We start from the raw sequence: 16661 nt of genomic DNA on the forward strand, positions 1-16661 counted from the left end.
GTAAACAATAAATAAAGAAAAATACATCAAAATAAATAATTAATTAAAAAAGAAGTTAAAAATAAAAATGTAGTGTTAAATAAGTAGATATTTTGATGTCCTCTGCTCTTCTGTGATTTTTTTTGTAAACAATAAATAAATAGATTAATAAGATTAAATTTTTAAAAAGAAGAGAAATATGACATTTACTGGTCAATAAATTGTTTATTTATTTCTGCTCTTCTGTTTTTTATTTTTGTAAAAAAAAAAAAAAAACAATAGAGTGGTAAATTTAGTGGTAAATAAATAAAGTTAAATTATTTGATGTCCTCTGTCTTCAACAATAAATAAAATTAAAACATTTTCAAGAGACAGTAAAATTAAAAATCTGGTGGTAAATAAATGGTTAAATATTTTGATTTCCTCTGCTCTTCATCTGCAGCAAATACCAGTGATTTTTGTCAAATCAATAAATTAATGAATAAATAGTTAAATATTTTGATTTTCATCCTCAACAAATGAGAGTGATGTTTGCAAAATAAATAAATAAACTAATAATTTGTGAAAAAACAAACAAATGAAAGCTTTATTTTCTGAGTGTTTACAGGTGAAGATGATTATACAGAATTTAACCTGATGTCAGATTGTTATTTTATTTATTATTTGTCTGACATCATTGGTGAGCTGTTTCCTGTCTGAGGAGTAACTCCGCCCCCTGCTGGCTCCTCATCAACATCACAGGTGACACGTTCTCATCACACTGATGTTAACACCTGTAAATGTACCTGATGACATCACAGTGTCACAGACAGTCGGGAGACGTCTCACATCAACACGTTTATTTCATGTTATTATTATTAATATAATTATTATCCATGTCTTCCTCTCCTGATCCTCCACAGGATGTCACACACAACATCACACACAACATCACTCTGACAAACATCAGAACCAGAGCTCAAATAAATACGTCAGTAGCGTCAGACAGGTTTCCATGGTAACAGGTATCGTCGTCTCTTTTCTGTAACAGAAGGAAAATACGGAGTTGAAATGTGTTATGGACACTAATGTGTGTGTGTGTGTGTGTGTGTGTGTGTGCGTGCGGTACCTGTCACACCATCTCGTACTGGTTGGCGTTGATGAGACGAGACAGACAGCAAGACAGAGACACCCCGATCAGCTGAGACAGGAGACATGTTACATCAGTGATGATGTCATTAACAGACGTAACCCTATCATCAACATGCCTCAGTGTGGCGCTGGCGTCAGTCACGTGACTCATCCTCAGTTTTATTATCCTGACTTTATCCAGACCCAGGGGCGTAGCACCAAATTCTGGGCCCTGTACACTCTCAATATCAGTGGGCCCCTATCCATGCCAGTGCACGAGGCGCGTGAGCAAAAAAAAAAGAAAAAAGAAAATAAAGGGGTATTTATTTAAAATAAAAAAGCATAAATAGGGTTTTAAGCTACATCCTTCCTTGCCTTCAGCATCTGATGCAGAACTCTCTACATCCAGAAGAATAAAGAATTGGTATTAGCCTCTTAACATACAAATAAACCAACCTACTTTTTAAAGCAAGCTCACTTTGTATTTCAAGAGCCATCTCAGTGCAAGATAAACTGCTAAAAATAATGAAACATACAGCCAAGCATTGCTTATTATGTTGACAGATTGTCTTTTAAATGGGGCTCATTTTTGTGTTGCTATGGGCTGAGCTCTAAGGCTGTCAACCAAACAGTTATAACTGGTAAGTATCCACAAGAGGGCGCTTGACAGCGCTTGACATCTACCATTTAGAACAAGTACAAAGATAATGTGAAAGGTTGTAAATATGTTCATTAAAAGTCAAACGGGAAGTAAACATCAGATATGCTTTCCTACAATAGATGCTTAGACTAGCCTAATTATTTGCTATAACACAGTATTCATCATGGTCAGCAAACTGCAGAGGCAAAAATGTTTTAAGCCATTTTTCAGCCAGACTGAGACGAATAGCTAATTGTTTTTCTATGTTCTTCTCACCACCTACACCTCTCTCTCTCTCTCTCTCTCTCTCTATAGCAAAAATGTATGGCAAAAATCATAATCACAATTATTTTTGATTGATATTGAGGGTTAGGGTTATTTAACATGATTATTCATTGGCTTTGGTAACATCATGAATTTACTGAGCATTGACAATAGCTTTTAAGCACTGCACTGCAATGCTAAGGCTTTTTACCAGACAAAAATATTAAATTGCTTTATTGCTCAATTAATATATTACTAGTGTGCACTTGAGCCTACAGTGATATTGGTAGGCTATTTACATGTTGATATATGCAGCAGAAATATTGCTAGGTGGATTATTTATTAAGTCTCAGCACGGAGTTTCACTTTCAGCTCTGCTGTGTTAGTAGACAGTAGGCTATAGCACACGCACTGAACCAAAAGGCTAACTCACTTTAAACTTAAGGTAAACAACTCGCATTTAGGCAGCAATTCTACCAGTCAGCAGCTCTCTCTCTCTCTGTCTCTCTCTCTCTCTGTCTCTCTCTCTCTCTCTTTCTCTTTCCCTCGCAAACCAACATACCAACGTAAGGGGGGGTCGGAGGGGGGAGCTCGCCCTTGAATACTTGAACAACGATCTCACCTTGTCTTTGCTCATCTCTAATCTCAGCCTCATCTTCAGAAGAGCCGCCAGGACTGGCCACTGCTGCTCCAGCTGCTCCAGCTGCTGCGGCTGCGCCAGCGCCACTGTTTGTTTCTGAAACTGGTTAATGTTGACAACTAACCTTAGCTGGCCCATAATTGTCTTTATACTTACAGCCGCAAGCAGCCTGATTGGCAACTAGCTAAGCTGAAGACTTCATGTGAGCATACAAACATCAGCAGCAGCTGTCTGGAGTGGACTACATTAACTTTAACTGGACTTTGCATAACAAGCAAACTCGGTTCACCTTTGGGAAAGAAAGCTGTCAACAGCTGCCTCCCCTCATTCTGCCTTCTTTTTTCTTTCCTCTCTTTCTTCTTTTGATACCCCGATTTATGCTTTTTGGGCAGCATGATGTCTAGCCCCCAGGTCATTCAATCTGGGGTCACTGATGTTACACTTGTCGCCGGTTGCTGTCGGGCGGACTAAACCATTTCGCGCCTCCAAGAGGGGGCCCCCAGAATGTCCAATATGTGGGAGGACTGTGACATAAAGTTCATTCTCTCAGTTGATGTTATCAATATATTTGAAATAAATTATGACACCAATTAATTGGAGGGCCCAATTCATTCGAAATAAAAACATCACAAAAAAAAAAAAAAAAAAAATCAGGATTTTCATGGGCCCCTCTCCCTACTTGGACCCTGGGTAGTCTCCTCTGAGAACCGTCACCTTATCGTGGTGGAGGAGTTTGAGTGCCCTAATGACCCTAGGAGCTATGCTGTCGGGGGCATTTTGCCCCTGGTAGGGTTTCCCATGGCAGATTGGTTCTGGGCGAAGGGTCAGACGAAGAACGGTTCAAAAGACCCTTCATGATGGTTATGATCAAGGACAAGTGTACCCGGCCCGGAGGGTTACCGGGGCCCCGCCCTGGAGCCAGGCCTGGGGTTGGGGTCCGTGGGCGAGCGCCTGGTGGTCGGGCCTTCGCCCATGGGGTCCGGCCGGGCCCAGCCCGAACCGGCTACATGGGTTCGTCCCCCTGCAGGCCCACCACCCGTAGAGGGATCCAGAAGGGTTCGTTGCAATGTGGATTGGGCAGCAGACCAAGGCGGGGGCCTTGGCGGTCCGATCCTTGGTTACAGAAGTTGGCTCTTGGGACATGGAATGTCACCTCTCTGGCGGGAAAGGAGCCGGAGCTTGTGGAAGAGGCTGAGCGTTACCGGCTAGATATAGTCGGCCTCACCTCGACGCATAGTTCCTTCGCTGGAGTTGCTCCGGGTGAGAGGCGGAGGACCGGGGTGGGCTTTCTGATAGCCCCCAGACTCTCTGCCTGTACGTTGGGGTTTACCCCAGTAGACGAAAGGGTTGCTTCCCTGCGCCTTCGGGTCGGGGAACGGGTCCTGACTGTTGTCTGTGCTTATGCACCGAACAACAGTTCAGAGTACCCACCCTTTTTGGAGTCCCTGGGACAGGTGCTGGACAGTGCCCCAACCGGGGACTCCATTGTTCTGCTGGGGGACTTGTGGGCAATGACAGCGGGACCTGGAGGGGCGTGATTGGGAGGAACGGCCTGCCCGATCTGAACTCGAGTGGTGTTCAGTTATTGGACTTCTGTGCAGGTCGCAGTTTGGCCATAACTAACACCATGTTCAAACATAAGGATGTCCATCGGTGCACGTGGCACCAGGACAGCCTAGGTCGCAGGTCAATGATCGACTTTGTAGTCGTATCATTTGACCTGCGGCCATATGTTCTGGACACTCGGGTGAAGAGAGGAGCAGAGCTGTCAACTGATCACCACCTGGTGGTGAGTTGGATCAGATGGTGGGGGAAGGCGCCGCAGACCTGGCAGGCCCAAACGAACAGTGAGGGTCTGCTGGGAACGCCTGGCGGAAGAACCTGTCCAGATGATCTTCAACTCCCACCTCCGGGAGAGCTTCAACCGCGTCCCGAGGGCAGAGGGGGACACTGAGTCCGAATGGGCCTTGTTCCGCTCTGCCATTGTTGAGGAGGCGGTTGCGAGCTGTGGCCGCAAGACCGCTGGTGCCAGTCGCGGCGGTAATCCCCAAACCCGCTGGTGGACACCAAAGGTGAGGGGAGTCGTCAGGCTGAAGAAGGAGGCCTACAGGGCATGGTTGGTCTGTGGGTCTCCGGAAGCAGCTGACGGGTACCGGCGGGCCAAGCGGAGCGCGGCGGCAGTCGTGGAGGCAAAAACTCGGGCGTGGGAGGAGTTCGGTGAGGCCATGGAGGAAGACTATCGATCGGCTCCAAAGAGGTTCTGGCAAACCGTCCGGCGCCTCAGGGGGGGAAGGCGGCAACTTGCTCACACTGTTTACAGTGGAGGCGGGGAGCTGCTGACGTCAACTGGGGACATTGTCGGGCGGTGGAAGGAATACTTTGAGGAGCTCCTCAAACCCACCAACACGTATTCCAGTGAGGAAACAGAGACGGGGGTCTCAGGGGCGGGTCGTCCAATTTCTGGGGCAGAAGTCGCCGAGGTGGTGAAACAACTCCGAGGCGGCGGAGCCCCGGGGGTGGATGAGATTAGTCCCGGATATCTCAAGGCTCTGGATGTTGTAGGGCTGTCTTGGCTGACACGCCTCTGCAACATTGCGTGGACATCGGGAGCAGTGCCCCTGGAGTGGCAGACCGGGGTGGTGGTCCCCATTTTCAAGAAAGGGGACCAGAGGGTGTGTTCCAACTACAGGGGGATCACAATCCTCAGCCTACCCGGTAAGGTCTACTCCAGGGTGCTGGAGAAGAGGGTCCGGTCGATAGTTGAACCTCGGATCGAGGAGGAGCAATGTGGTTTTCGTCCTGGACGCGGAACCATGGAGCAGCTCTTTACCCTCGCCAGGGTGCTGGAGGGGGCATGGGAGTTCGCCCAACCAGTCCACATGTGTTTTGTGGATTTGGAGAAGGCTTACGACCGTGTCCCCAGGGGCATCCTGTGGGGGTGCTCCGGGAGTATGGGGTGGGTGGCCCCTTGCTAAGGGCCATCCAGTCCCTGTACCGAAGGAGCATGAGTCTGGTTCGCGTGGCTGGCAGTAAGTCGGACCTGTTCCCGGTGAGGGTTGGACTCTGCCCTTTGTCACCGGTTCTGTTCATAACTTTTATGGACAGAATTTCTAGGCGCAGCCGAGTGGTGGAGGGTGTCAGGTTTGGTGATGGGAGAATCTCGTCCCTGCTTTTTGCGGATGACGTGGTCCTCCTAGCTCCATCGAACAGTGACCTCCAGCTCTCACTGGGATTCGCAGCAGAGTGTGAAGCAGCTGGGATGAGAATCAGCACCTCCAAGTCCGAGGCCATGGTCCTCAGCCGGAAAAGGGTGGATTGCCCACTCCAGGTCAGGGGGGAGGTCCTTCCTCAGGTGGAGGAGTTTAAGTATCTCGGGATCTTGTTCACGAGTGAGGGTAGGATGGAGCAGGAGATTGACAGGCGGATTGGGGCAGCGTCAGCAGTGATGCGGGCGCTTAACCGGTCCGTTGTGGTGAAAAGGGAGCTTGGCCAGGAAGCGAAGCTCTCGATTTACCGGTCAATCTTCGTTCCAACCCTCACCTATGGTCACGAGCTCTGGGTAGTGACCAAAAGAATGAGATCGTGAATACAAGCGGCCGAAATGAGTTTCCTCCGCAGGGTGGCTGGGCTCAGCCTTAGGGATAGGGTGAGGAGCTCAGACATTCGGGAGGGACTCGGAGTAGAGCCGCTGCTCCTCCACATCGAGAGGAGCCAGTTGAGGTGGTTCGGGCATCTGGTAAGGATGCCTTCCGGACGCCTCCCTTGGGAGGTGTTTCGGGCATGTCCAACCGGGAGGAGACCTCGGGGCCGCCCCAGGACACGCTGGAGGGACTACATCACCTGGCTGGCCTGGGAACACCTCGGGGTTCCCGCGGAAGAGCTGATGGAAGTGGCTGGGGAGAGGACTGTCTGGGCTTCCTTGCTGAGGCTGCTGCCCCCGCGACCTGGACCCGGATAAGCGGAGGACGACGACGACGACGACGAAAAAAAAAAATCAGGATTTTCATGGGCCCCTCTCCCTACTCGGGCCCTGGGTAGTCAGGTCCACTTTTCCCCCCACTACCACGCCCATGTCCAGACCTCCACAGCTCAGAGTCTTTTCTGCTGCACAGCTCTGTCAGATAATCATCTTCACTACTGAGCAGACTCAGACAGGAGTGATGTCACCACCACGCCACTGAGAATGTTGTTAGATTTGTAACGCTCTGCTGCCTAACACTGATGATGTCTGACAGCGTGAGAAACAGCGGAGCAGCGTGAGTGCGTGTGAAATCAGTGAATGCTCTGACTTAAATAAAGTTATCTAATGTCTGATCATTAATCACCAAGCTGCAGGCGCTGGCGTATATAAGAGCCAAAAGCAACTTGTTTCTTTTTAAGGTTGCTGCACAAATTGTCATCTATATTGTTGCTGTTGTCGCCACTTCAGTGCGGCCCTGTGTGGTAAACATACTCAGGCCGTGTTTACATGTTTCTCATTTTCATTTTGAAAAAACATGCCAGGCCAGTAGATGGTGGTGTGATTTTGTATTGAAACAACATGCGTCACAGAGCGGTGATGTAGAAACAAACAAAATGGCAACCGCACAAACCTTTATCTGGACGAACGATGAGGTGTTGCTACAGTAAATCTACACTTTGCAGCACAAACAGAGCGAGGGACTCCGCCATGTTGTTGTGATGGTCGACTTCCTCACACATGCCTAGTGAAAAGTCTCTGAGGAACTGCAGATTGAAAGTTTACATGACAACAGAGACGCTGCTGTTTACAAAAAATCGCACTCTGGAACCCTTCTTCAAAATGTTGCATTTTCAGGCACCCAAAACACAGCTGTCATGTAAACGATCAGTCAAAATGCCGTTTTTGGTTGAAATCGTTGTTGTATAAATGGGACCTCTGTCGGAATCAGTACATTGGGATTGAAAACACCTGTCCCAAACAGCTAATGCCAAAAACACCTGTCCCAAACAGCTAACGTTGAAAACACCTGTCCCAAACAGCTAATGCCAAAAACATCTGTCCCAAACAACTAACGCTGAAAACACCTGTCCCAAACAGCTAATGCCAAAAACATCTGTCCCAAACAGCTAACGCTGAAAACACCTGTCCCAAACAGCTAATGCCAAAAACACCTGTCCCAAACAGCTAACGCTGGAAACACCTGTCCAAAACAGCTAACGCTGAAAACATCTGTCCAAAACAGCTAATGCCAAAAACATCTGTCCCAAATAGACAGATGTTCAGTGTCCTCAATCAATTCAATCAATCAATTTTATTTATAAAGCTGAATATCCTAACTGCACTCTGCCTCATTAATCTTATTAAAGCCTTTGACAGCATTGATCACAATATCCTTATTGCTAAACTACAGAAATATGGTTTTCATGATGTTGCTGTTAATTGGTTGGTTGATTAATAATTTAAAGGATAGGGAACAATATGTATCTGTAAATACAAAACATTCAAATAGAGCTGAGCTTCTTTGTGGAGTTCTTCAGGGTACCATCCTTGGACCTCTCTTGTTTCTGATACATACGAACGATTTACCCAGCGTCTGCCTCTTTTATTGGCTGATGACACCTGTCTTATTGCTTCACATGAACATGTTAGCAAACTGATTCGAGCTATCATCAATCTCTCAATTGTTTCAGATGAACAAACTCTCTGTCAATATGAAAGTCTCATTTAATAAAATTCTGTAACAAAAATAAAAACTATACTAGAGAAGAAGCTAAATTATTCACAGACGATATTAGAGTCACTCAGGTTCCTCATATTACATTTCTAGGAGTCACAGTAGACAAATGACAAATTGAATTTGTTGTTTGATATTATTTGTCTAATTTTTATGAGCTCAGCTCTTCATGTGTTTTATTGTTGGTAAAAATGACTCCTCGTGCAGCGCTAGCTAACGTCTGGCGTTTTTTCAGAGAGAGTACTACCTGTGATGATTTTGCTCTTTGACTGCAGATAAAATAAAGCTGAGCTCTGAGAGCAGCTCTGAGACGCCACACATGTTTATGTGCTTTGTTTTGTGCTCTTGGGTGTGTGCGTGTGTCTGTGTGTTTTGTTCCATGCTGTGCTTCATGTTGTAATTGTGTGTAGGACATTCCTAATGTTTTAGATTATATGGTTATTGTGTTATTAATACTGCTAATGTCTTGTGTGCCTTATTATGTGCTTCGTCTTTGGTTATACGTTGGCTCTGTGCTGTCTGTTTATATCTGTTTATATCTGTTTGTTTATGTCTGATTATATTTGTGTTTCCATGTTTCTGTTATTTAATGTCATTTTCTTATAAACACTTCAATCATCAGCCTACTGGGACTGCAGATGAAAACGAGTCTGTGTGGTTAAATCTGGCACATGTACATGACTTCAGTGATGTTCATTAATGTGCGCTGTCCCTTTCTAAATACACATAAATATAAACATGTTCCATAACTTGTGATCACTTGAAAGACGTGTGTGTTCAAACAGAAGCTTGTGTGTTGTGAGTTCTTGAACACATTATGATGTAAACACCAGGAAATAAAACTGGAATTTCCGAACCCTGCTCTCATGATAGTCCTCTGATCTGAAACATAAATGTCTCCAGTGCAGGACATGACCCTGTGTGACAGTGCTGCCCCCTATTGGACAGAACCAGGACCTGCAGCTGCTGTAAATGTGATGTACTGTTCTTTTCATCCTACTTTACTCTGGTGATCACATCAGATCTTTAAGAGTTAATAATTTAACCTTCAGCCAATCACAGCTGATAATGATCAATAATCAATAATGACATCAAATCTGCCCCTCCCCCCCCCCACAGAGGGTCCTAACCTGAGAGAAGGCGACACCGAAAGTGACTGCAGCGATGATTCCCAGGTTCCCCTCCATGAAGGACGTCACCAACTCATAACAACCCTGGGGACATACACTGTAGTCATTCACTCATTCATTCACTCATTCGTTGATCAAATTAAATTTTTAAGATCTGGAAAAAGTCAAATTTTAACATTCTGATTCAAACTATACGGAGCTCCAACTGATGGATCAGATTCTGTCCAATCAGGGGACGTTCTCCCCGTCACGTGACCCAGGAGTTGAATATGTTTGTGTGTCGTGTGTTTCCCACCTGTTTGTGGACTTTGCGTGCAGCCACGGTGGCGTTCTTCAGGTCAGCGGTGCTGCAGTCAGAGAAGTTAATACAGCAGCTGGCGGGAATCCCACCGACGGGGAAATATACGCTGCTGATCCAGCTGGTGTAGTTAAACACGCCACAACAGTGTAGCTGCAGACACAGAGACAGGAAGTGACTCGTCTGATAACTGATCCAGCTGGTGTGTGACTCGTCTGTGATCATGTTTATATAAAGGTTAGTTTGTATCATCATTGAATTAACACGTGTGTACCAAAGGATGACACCATCAGGAGAACATAAAGACAGACACTGACTCTGCGCTGGACGCCGTCCACAGCCAGACTCCTGTCGTCTCGACCGTCGTACCTCATCACTGCGTCACTGTACGTGGTTAGGAAGGTCCCTTTGATCTGAACACACACACACACACACACACACACACACACACACACACACAGGATGATGTCAGAATGATGTCATCATGAACAGCGGCATTTGTAATATGAAATCTATATTTTAATATTTCTGACCTCGTGGCGAAAGACGAACCCAGAGATTCCAGCGATGAGTTCAGTCATGAAGACCAGAGATAGAAAAACGGCGTACTGTGGAGAGGACAGAGTACGTTTACTCAAGTAGTACTGCACTCAAGTACTGATGTCATTGTCACTTTACTCGAGTACTTCTACTCACTGCACTACATTACTCTGACAGCTACAGTTACTTTAAAGGTTGAAACATATAAAGAACTTTGACTGTAAAAACACATCCAGGGGCGCACTCTGCAGGTGGTGTCAGTACTACATACAGCCCAGCTGTAACATCCAGGGGCGCCCCCTGCAGGTGGTGTCAGTACTACATACAGAACAGCTGTAACATCCAGGGGCGCCCCCTGCAGGTGGTGTCAGTACTACATACAGAACAGCTGTAACATCCAGGGGCGCCCCCTGCAGGTGGTGTCAGTACTACATACAGACCAGCTGTAACATCCAGGGGCGCCCCCTGCAGGTGGTGTCAGTACTACATACAGACCAGCTGTAACATCCAGGGGCGCCCCCTGCAGGTGGTGTCAGTACTACATACAGACCAGCTGTAACATCCAGGGGCGCCCCCTGCAGGTAGCGAAGCAGCCGAACAGTCCGAACAGCACGATGGCGGCTCCGGTGGCGGTGAGGACGTAGGAGCCGTTGGAGGGGCCACTGGAGATGAGCAGCGTGTAGGGGCCCAACATAAACTTCCACCATAAGCCAACTGACAGCAGGACCACACCTGTCACCTGAGGGGGAGGAGCTACAGGTTAGCCAATGAGGACAATCCTTACCTTCAGTTCTGTCACCAAAATAACACACCAACAGATATGTGTGTGTGTGTGTGTGTGTGTGTGTGTGTGTGTGTGTGTGTGAGTCAGTCAGTGTCACATGACCGTGTCATGAGTTCCGACAGCAGAGTGACAAACTGACAGAAGGACGTGAAGAAGAGACGAGGCACATCCTCTCACACACACACACACACACACACACACACACACACACACACACACAGTGTTTGACTCACAGCAGTCACCAGGTGACCTCTGACCTCATCACATCATCACGTGTCCTGATATCTGAGGTCACCTGTTATTATTAGTATTATCAATAAAAAGTAAACGTGTCATCAGAAAGAACAGAAAATCAAACTGTGAATAAATAAATAAATAAATAAATAAATAAGTGTGTGTCACCCAGAAGATGAGGCAGTAGACCAGCAGCAGCGTCTTCAGACACAAGATCACTGGTTTGGTTTCCATCCGCCTGGGAGACATGATCACACCCACCAGGACTCTGTCTGTCTGTCTGTCCTCTGTCTGTCTGTCTGTCTGTGTCTGTCTGTCCTCTGTCTGTCTGTCTGTCTGTCTGTCTGTCTGTCTGTGTCTGTCTGTCCTCTGTCTCTGTCTGTCTGTCTGTCCTCTGTCTCTGTCTGTCTCTGCCTGTCCTCTGTCTCTGTCTGTCTATCTGTCTGTCTGTCTGTCCTCTGTCTCTGTCTGTCTATCTGTCTGTCCTCTGTCTCTGTCTGTCTGTCCTCTGTCTATTTTAGTCTCTGTCTTTAGTCTCTCAGAAGGTCACAACAACTCCGTCAACCTGAAACAATCAAACATGAACATGAACTGTCACAAACATGAAGACAAACAAACAAAAGGGACACGGCACTAAATCTCAACAAAAAAAAAGACCTGAAAATGTCACAGAAATCAAACATCGTCACAAATAATGTGACAGCATGAAACAAAAATGTCCTGAATATGTTACAGTATTAACACAGTCATAATGGCAATGTCTTTGACAAAAGTAAAAACAAAAATAAAATGCACAGAAAAGAAACAACTATCCAATCCATTCCACTTTATTTATGTAGTGGGCCGAAATGTACGTAGGCGCCAGTCCATTCAAAGATTCAAAAACAAACAATAAAATTTTAAAATGAATCCTGAAATGAACAGGAAGCCAGTGTAGCGAGGCCTGAATGAAGGTTATGTGCTTGTGTTTCTTGCTTCCTGTGAAAAGATGAGCCGCAGAGTTCTGGACTAACTGTAAACGTACCAGGGCATTTTGATTAATTCCTGCATAAAGAGCATTACAGTAGTCTAAACGTAACGCGAAAAAAGCATGCATCACACGCTCAAACTCATTAAACAATAGAACAGATTTAACTTTTGCTAAAAGCCGAAGATGATAAAAACTGGTTTTGATGACAGCATTTATTTGTTTGTCGAGTTTAAAATCTGTATTCATTTTGACGCCAAAGTTGGTGACTGTTGTTCTAAGACAGTGACTGAGGGAGCCCAGAGCTAAGGAAGGGTCAACAGAAGCTCCACTGGGTCCAAACACGATTACCTCAGTTTTGCTTTTATTTAAATTTAAAAAATTCAGGCACTCGAGCAGGGGTGTGAGGAAGGAGGTATAAAGAAAAAAGAATGGGCTCGATAATTGATCCCTGGGGAACTCCACAAAGTAAAGGGGCAATGGATGAGGTGGAGTCGCCCAGTTTAACAGAGAAGCATCTCTCAGACAGGTATGACTTAAACCATTCTAAGGCTGTACCCCTGGCTGTACCCCTGACACCCACCCACCATTAAAAAAATTAATTTAAATTTTAAAGAAAGCACCAAAATGGCACCAGTTAAAACAGGAGCATATTTTAAAAGTGGCCAAATTTGGGGAAAGAAATTTCCCCACATAATGGTATGTATATTACATAAAATAAATACAAAAAGCACACAATTATGACACAAAAGCAAGACAAAGTTGGAAAAACTGCGGCACCAAAATGTAAAAATTTGCGTTTTGGTAACTAAGTTAGGAATATGTGACATATTCCTAACTTAGTTGTTGCCAAAAATGGTGCAAATGTTAAATAAATTTAACAATAAAACCTTGTAATAATTGGTACAAAAATTGTACCCAAAAATTAAACACGCAAAATCACACAACTATGTGCCAAAACCGACAAAATCAGAAAAAAAAACAAAAGCACCAAAATGTAACAATTTGCAGACAAATTGGCTAAGAAAAAATAAACAAATTGTGACATTTAGGTAAGTAAATGGTATGGGTGACAAAAAAATAACACACAAGCTGCTGGCACAAATAAATATATAAATAAATAAATGACCTGAACAAAGATAAAATACATAACAATCTAAAAATCCCCCCAAATTCAAACAGAGTCCACAATAATGGCACACAATAGCCCAAATATTGCCACAAATGGTGTAAATATTAAACAAAAAATGCTCCAAAATTGGAAGAATTGGGCTAAAAATTTCCACTCAGAAATGGTAGATATGTCTCAAACAATTAAACATAAAAATCACAAAATTTTGGCAAAAAAAAAAAAAAAACAGGAAAAAATGGGCAAAACAACAGCACCAAAAAGTCACAAAAATTGCAACAACAAAGAAAATAGCATAGTGACAAAAATGCATAAAATTAACTTTGATATATAAAAAAAGCACAATTATGGGACAAAAACAAGACAAAACTGGCAAAAAAATGAAACCAAAATAAAACACAAAATAATCTAAAAAATACCCAAAATTTGAGTAAAAACAATGCACCAGGTAATACTATTTACGTCACAAAAATAAAGTACAGAAATTACATCTAACAGCCCACAATGGTGCAAATATTAACCAAAAAAACAACAACAATAACAAAGAAAGAAAAAAAAACTAGCACAAAAATTGCACGGATTTGTCACAAAAACGAAAGATAAAAACCCCCACACCAAAACAGGACAAATCTGGAAAAAGAACGACACCAAAACACTTTGCAGACGCACATCTCATCTGATGAGAAAAAATAAATGTATCCCACATGTGTCCCACAGGACACGGAGGACAGGTGACATCTTACCATGAAGCTGAGCAGCAGATATGTTTCAGATGATAAAAGATCTCATCTCATCAAACAACGCAGAGACACAAAGGCTTCACTGTCCTCAGACTCTTTAGCAGTGTGGACATGACGTGCAGGATGGCGAGTGGTCTCTGGGACAAACATGTGACCGTCATACTTCACACTCCAAGCCACGCAATTAACACGGAGGTGATCCTTGCAGAGGCTGACCTGCTCTGACTCCTCCAGCCACCATCCCTCTATCCCTCTGACTCCTCCACCCTCTGTCCTCCACCCAGCAGACCTGACTCTTCTGCAGGGAGCTTCTCTGAACTCCACCTGCTTGACCTGCTCAGTTCTGTCACTTTATCATCAAACTCCATCACTGTCCATCCACTAAAGAGTTTATTTCTGACACAGAGCTTATCAGGTTGTTTTGATAAGTGCCATAGGTGTCTCTGTATCATCACCTTCATCCAATCTGTCCGTTATTCTCTTGTAAAGTCTCAATCTGAATCATCAATGGATGTCTCTGACAACAGTTGACAAAAGAAGAAAGAGTAAACATGTGAGATGGGGAAAGAGGAAATTAATGAGAGGAGTCCCGATTCAGTGGTCAAGATTTCAGTCATGTGTCTCAGGCCAATACATTTGCAGAAATTGACAGGAAGTTATTTCATAAAAACAATGAAAAAAGGTCATAGTATAGTATGTGGTCCAAAATCATGAAAAAAAGTCATAGTATAGTATGTGGTCCAAAATCATGAAAAAAAGTCATAGTATAGCATGTCGTCCAAAATCATGAAAAAAAGTCATAGTATAGTATGTGGTCCAAAATCATGAAAAAAAGTCATAGTATAGCATGTGGTCCAAAATCATGAAAAAAAGTCATAGTATAGCATGTCGTCCAAAATCATGAAAAAAAGTCATAGTATAGCATGTCGTCCAAAATCATGAAAAAAAGTCATAGTATAGTATGTGGTCCACAATCATGAAAAAGTAGTCATACTATAGCATGTCGTCCAAAATCATGAAAAAAAGTCATAGTATAGCATGTCGTCCAAAATCATGAAAAAAAGTCATAGTATAGTATGTGGTCCACAATCATGAAAAAGTAGTCATACTATAGCATGTGGTCCAAAATCATGAAAAAGTAGTCATACTATAGCATGTCGTCCAAAATCATGAAAAAAGTCATAGTATAGTATGATGTCAAAAAACATGAAAAAAAAGTCATAGTATAGTATGTGGTCCAAAATCATGAAAAAAAGTCATAGTATAGTATGTCGTCCAAAATCATGAAAAAAAGTCATAGTATAGTATGTGGTCCAAAACCATGAAAATGAGGTCACAGTATAGCATGTCGTCCAAAACCATGAAAAAAAGTCATAGTATAGCATGTCGTCCAAAACCATGAAAATGAGGTCACAGTATAGCATGTCGTCCAAAACCATGAAAAAAAGTCATAGTATAGCATGTCGTCCAAAACCATGAAAAAAAGTCATAGTATAGTATGTGGTCCAAAACCATGAAAAAAAGTCATAGTATAGTATGTGGTCCAAAATCATGAAAAAAAGTCATAGTATAGCATGTGGTCCAAAATCATGAAAAAAAGTCATAGTATAGCATGTCGTCGAAAATCATGAAAAAAAGTCATAGTATAGTATGTGGTCCAAAATCATGAAAAAAGTAGTCATAGTATAGTATGTTGTCCAAGATCATGAAAAAAAAGTCATAGCATAGCATGTCGTCCAAAATAATGAAAAAAGTAGTCATAGTATAGCATGTCGTCCAAAATCATGAAAAAAAGTCATAGTATAGTATGTGGTCCAAAATCATGAAAAAAAGTCATAGTATAGCATGTCGTCCAAAACCATGAAAAAAAGTCATAATATAGCATGTCGTCCAAAATCATGAAAAAAGTCATAGTATAGTATGTCGTCCAAAATCATGAAAAAAAGTCATAGTATAGCATGTGGTCCAAAATAACGAAAAAAAGTCAAAGTATAGCATGTCGTCCAAAATCATGAAAAAAGTCATAGTATAGTATGTGGTCCAAAATAATGAAAAAAAGTCATAGTATAGTATGTCGTCCAAAATCATGAAAAAAGTCATAGTATAGTATGTGGTCCAAAATAATGAAAAAAAGTCATAGTATAGTATGTTGTCAAAAAACATGAAAAAAAGAGTCATAGTATAACATGTGGTCCAAAATAATGAAAAAGTAGTCATAGTATAGTATGTTGTCAAAAAACATGAAAAAAAGTCATAATATAGCATGTCGTCCAAAATCATGAAAAAAGTCATAGTATAGTATGTGGTCCAAAATCATGAAAAAAAGTCATAGTATAGCATGTGGTCCAAAATAACGAAAAAAAGTCAAAGTATAGCATGTCGTCCAAAATCATGAAAAAAGTCATAGTATAGTATGTGGTCCAAAATAATGAAAAAAAGTCATAGTATAGTATGTCGTCCAAAATCATGAAAAAAAGTCATAGTACAGCATGTCGTCCAAAATCATGAAA

The 16661-nt window shown here is 43.3% G+C and overlaps 1 protein-coding gene across 1 annotated transcript; it reads right to left on the reverse strand.

Moving 5' to 3' along the window:
* Positions 1 to 884: 884 nt before the first annotated feature.
* LOC125885073 (tetraspanin-7-like) lies at positions 885 to 14203 on the reverse strand. The gene is made up of 9 exons (XM_049570496.1): positions 14155 to 14203; positions 11484 to 11880; positions 10848 to 11036; positions 10291 to 10365; positions 10075 to 10170; positions 9755 to 9910; positions 9460 to 9543; positions 1088 to 1159; positions 885 to 1000 (listed from the first exon to the last, which is right to left on the reverse strand). Exons 2-8 carry the CDS (start codon positions 11562 to 11564, stop codon positions 1091 to 1093), a joined length of 750 nt encoding a protein of 249 aa, XP_049426453.1. The 5' UTR covers positions 11565 to 11880; positions 14155 to 14203; the 3' UTR covers positions 885 to 1000; positions 1088 to 1090.
* Positions 14204 to 16661: the final 2458 nt, after the last annotated feature.

This window comes from Epinephelus fuscoguttatus, linkage group LG24 (genome assembly GCF_011397635.1).
Source record: "Epinephelus fuscoguttatus linkage group LG24, E.fuscoguttatus.final_Chr_v1".
NCBI classification, from domain to species: domain Eukaryota; kingdom Metazoa; phylum Chordata; class Actinopteri; order Perciformes; family Serranidae; genus Epinephelus; species Epinephelus fuscoguttatus.